General features: G+C 31.9%; 1 protein-coding gene across 1 annotated transcript in view; it reads right to left on the bottom strand.

The window, feature by feature from the left end:
* Positions 1-218: 218 nt before the first annotated feature.
* Positions 219-2,826, bottom strand: part of LOC107160652 (C-type lectin domain family 12 member A) — a 15,567-nt gene continuing 12,959 nt past the window's right edge. Inside the window, exon 6 of the mRNA XM_015507307.2 lies at positions 219-1,812. Coding sequence (XP_015362793.1) covers positions 1,641-1,812 — 172 coding nt within the window. The 3' untranslated portion in view covers positions 219-1,640. The remainder of the gene's footprint in view (positions 1,813-2,826) is intronic.

Genomic DNA, 2,826 nt, shown 5'->3' with positions numbered 1-2,826 from the left:
TGGATTTCTGTCCCCTCTGTCTTATTACAAAGTCCTAAGACTAGTCCCTATTTTTTCTGCCTTCAAATTGAATGAAATGTGAACCTTTCCATTTAATACCTATCAGTATTCACACTTAGCTTTTTTTCCTTGATTATTCACTTTCAGATTTCCCTGTTATTTTTTCTGAAGAGTCAATTGAGATTGCCAACAAATGCCTAATTCCACTATCCTTATTGTTTTTATTCTACCCATATTTCTCAAATATCTGATACATTTTCCTAAAGTAATCTTGACTCCACTGGTTTGTCATTCCAGGTTTTCACCACTTGTGAAGATTTTAACAATTATACCATGTTTGTGCCTTTGTGATCTTTTCTTTTTAACAGCAGTGATTTATTTCTCATTGCTAGTGGGCAGCTGGTGATTTAAGCCCCAAATTACATCTTAGCATCTGTTTTCTTGGATAATTCTTGCTACCTATTTTTGCAGGTTTGGTTCTCTGCAAAACACCCCTTGACAGAAGTTAGCTTGCAGGTTTAATATGGAACATATGTGTCTGGACCCTACCTGGGCAGAAGGAAAAGAAGCAAAGTTGGACAAAGGGAGAAATTGATCAGTGATGTATTCTTAATAAAATAATTGACTGTAAACTTCTGAAACTGAAATGGACCATGTTGGAGAAAGTGTACAAGGTTACTGTGCTGGAATGTTTATCAGTCATTGGATATAGAGATCCCTAGGAAAGGGAGACAAAGGGGGAAATTGCACAAAACTTTTGCACATGAAGGTTTTCTACATTTTTACTAGATAAAAAATTTTATCACTACTTGTTCAATGATAATACATAATACATACAAATACAAACATAGAATACATAATACATAAAAATACGATTGATTTTTATATGGTAAGATTTTATCCACTGACCTTGATACATTATTTACTCTAATAGCTTATAAATCATTGTTTTTATATGCATAATTATATTATTTACAAATAAAAATGTTTTATTTCTCTCTCTTCCATTATTTTATACTTCTTTTCCTTGCTTTATTCCACTGAGGACCTCTAATAGACAACAGGGTTTATTAAATTATTAGAGTTTTTTTGTTTGTTCAAAGTTTGGTTTTATTTCAACCCTCTTTAAATATTCTTCTAGTTTTCTGAGAAGATTTTCTATAATTGCATATTGTATATCAACAAATACTTTTTGTACACATATTAAAACTATATGGTTTTTTCTCTATCATTTTTACATGCTTAATTAATCCACATTACTAGGATAAATCAAAATTCTTCATATTGTATTGTTATATTTATTCCTATATTAATTTTCTCTGATTTTCTAGAAGACAGAAATTTCCCTGGTTTATTTCTGGAAAAGCAGGAAAATATTAGTTTCAGATTCCTATATTACCAGAAACACTGTCTTTATGGTGAACAATATCTGGACTGTATGTACGTGAGAAGATAGGATTTTAGATTCCTTACACTCAGCAAATGAGGCAAAAGAAGAAAGTCTGATGGCATAAATACTAGGAGAGAGGCAGCAATTTAGTTACATCATCTTTATCTAACTTGTGTTATCTAGGTGATGCATACTGCCCAAAGGTCCTATCAATTTCAGGATATTAGCTGAAGCAAAATAATTGCACTGACTACATTCTTCCATCTGGATCTTCACTCATTAATATACTTTCAGTCTTCACTGAATTGGCCATCTTCTCACACATAAAGTTTTTCATAAAAGAGCAGAAAGCATAATAAACATAGGAATTATATATAAATCCACAATATTTATTATTTAAGTCACTTATGTTATTTTTAAACCTGAAAAAAAGGAAAAGAAAAAGAAATTACACTTGGCAAGTCAAATATTTAAAACACTTTCACAGAAAAAAATGATTTTTACAATATAACATTATTACCAGTAGGTCAGCTTTATCTCAGGTAAATCTATGTTAAAGTTCAGAATATCAAGTTAATCATTTAATTGACACATATACAATATGAAATATTGTTTTATTTCTCTCTGCCTTCTCTACTTTCCCACATCTGGAATATTTACTGTCATTTAATTCCAGACTTAGCATCTCTTCACATCTAATATGATTTAAAATAATGCTCTTCCATAAGATTCTCTAGTCTAACTAGCCCAGTAGTAAATTTTGTCTCAAGTGTTCTTTGTAATCATCAAACCCAGAAATTAATCTAATGTATAATACCTGAATATCAACATCATCTCCAAGTGACATTTAGTTCTAGGCAGTTTTAGAGATTTTACTCTGAAATTCCAACTAATTAACAATTCATAAAAACTGGATTAGTGATTGAGGATGATACATGAAAAACAAATTTGTAAATTAAAAACATTATATTTTGAATAGATATAGCATCAGTCCCCTGGTCAATAAATAATGACCATCAAATAAGTTTATTGATTAATTTTTCAAGAACAAAATTTTGTTTTGTGGTAACAACTTACAGATGCTAATCAGCACCCCTTCCAAATACAAGCCCCAAAATAGCACCAAGAACAAAAATAAGAGAGAAAAATGGCAGATTAGAGGAAGGGTGCACTTCCCAGCAGTTTCTCAGCTCCAGATTTACAAAGTGGGAAGACTATTGCTCAGCAAGGTGGGTAACTAAGGGCACTCATTGAAATTCAACCCTGGAGGGTCAAAGAAACCATTAGAGACACAGAAAGCAGAAACTTTGAAGATAATATAAGAAACAATATGTTAGAATCATGCCAGCTTGCTGGTGCCAGTGGTGGTGGTAATTGCTGGGGTGGCTGAGAGGAGGGAGAGGACAGGCAGACAGAGAGGAAGCACAGTTAAAAAA

Source organism: Marmota marmota, unplaced genomic scaffold, assembly GCF_001458135.2.
Source record: "Marmota marmota marmota unplaced genomic scaffold, marMar, whole genome shotgun sequence".
In the NCBI taxonomy this organism is placed as follows: domain Eukaryota; kingdom Metazoa; phylum Chordata; class Mammalia; order Rodentia; family Sciuridae; genus Marmota; species Marmota marmota.
Note: the sequence above shows the minus strand (reverse complement) of the source record. Positions and strands in the feature narration are given on the sequence as shown.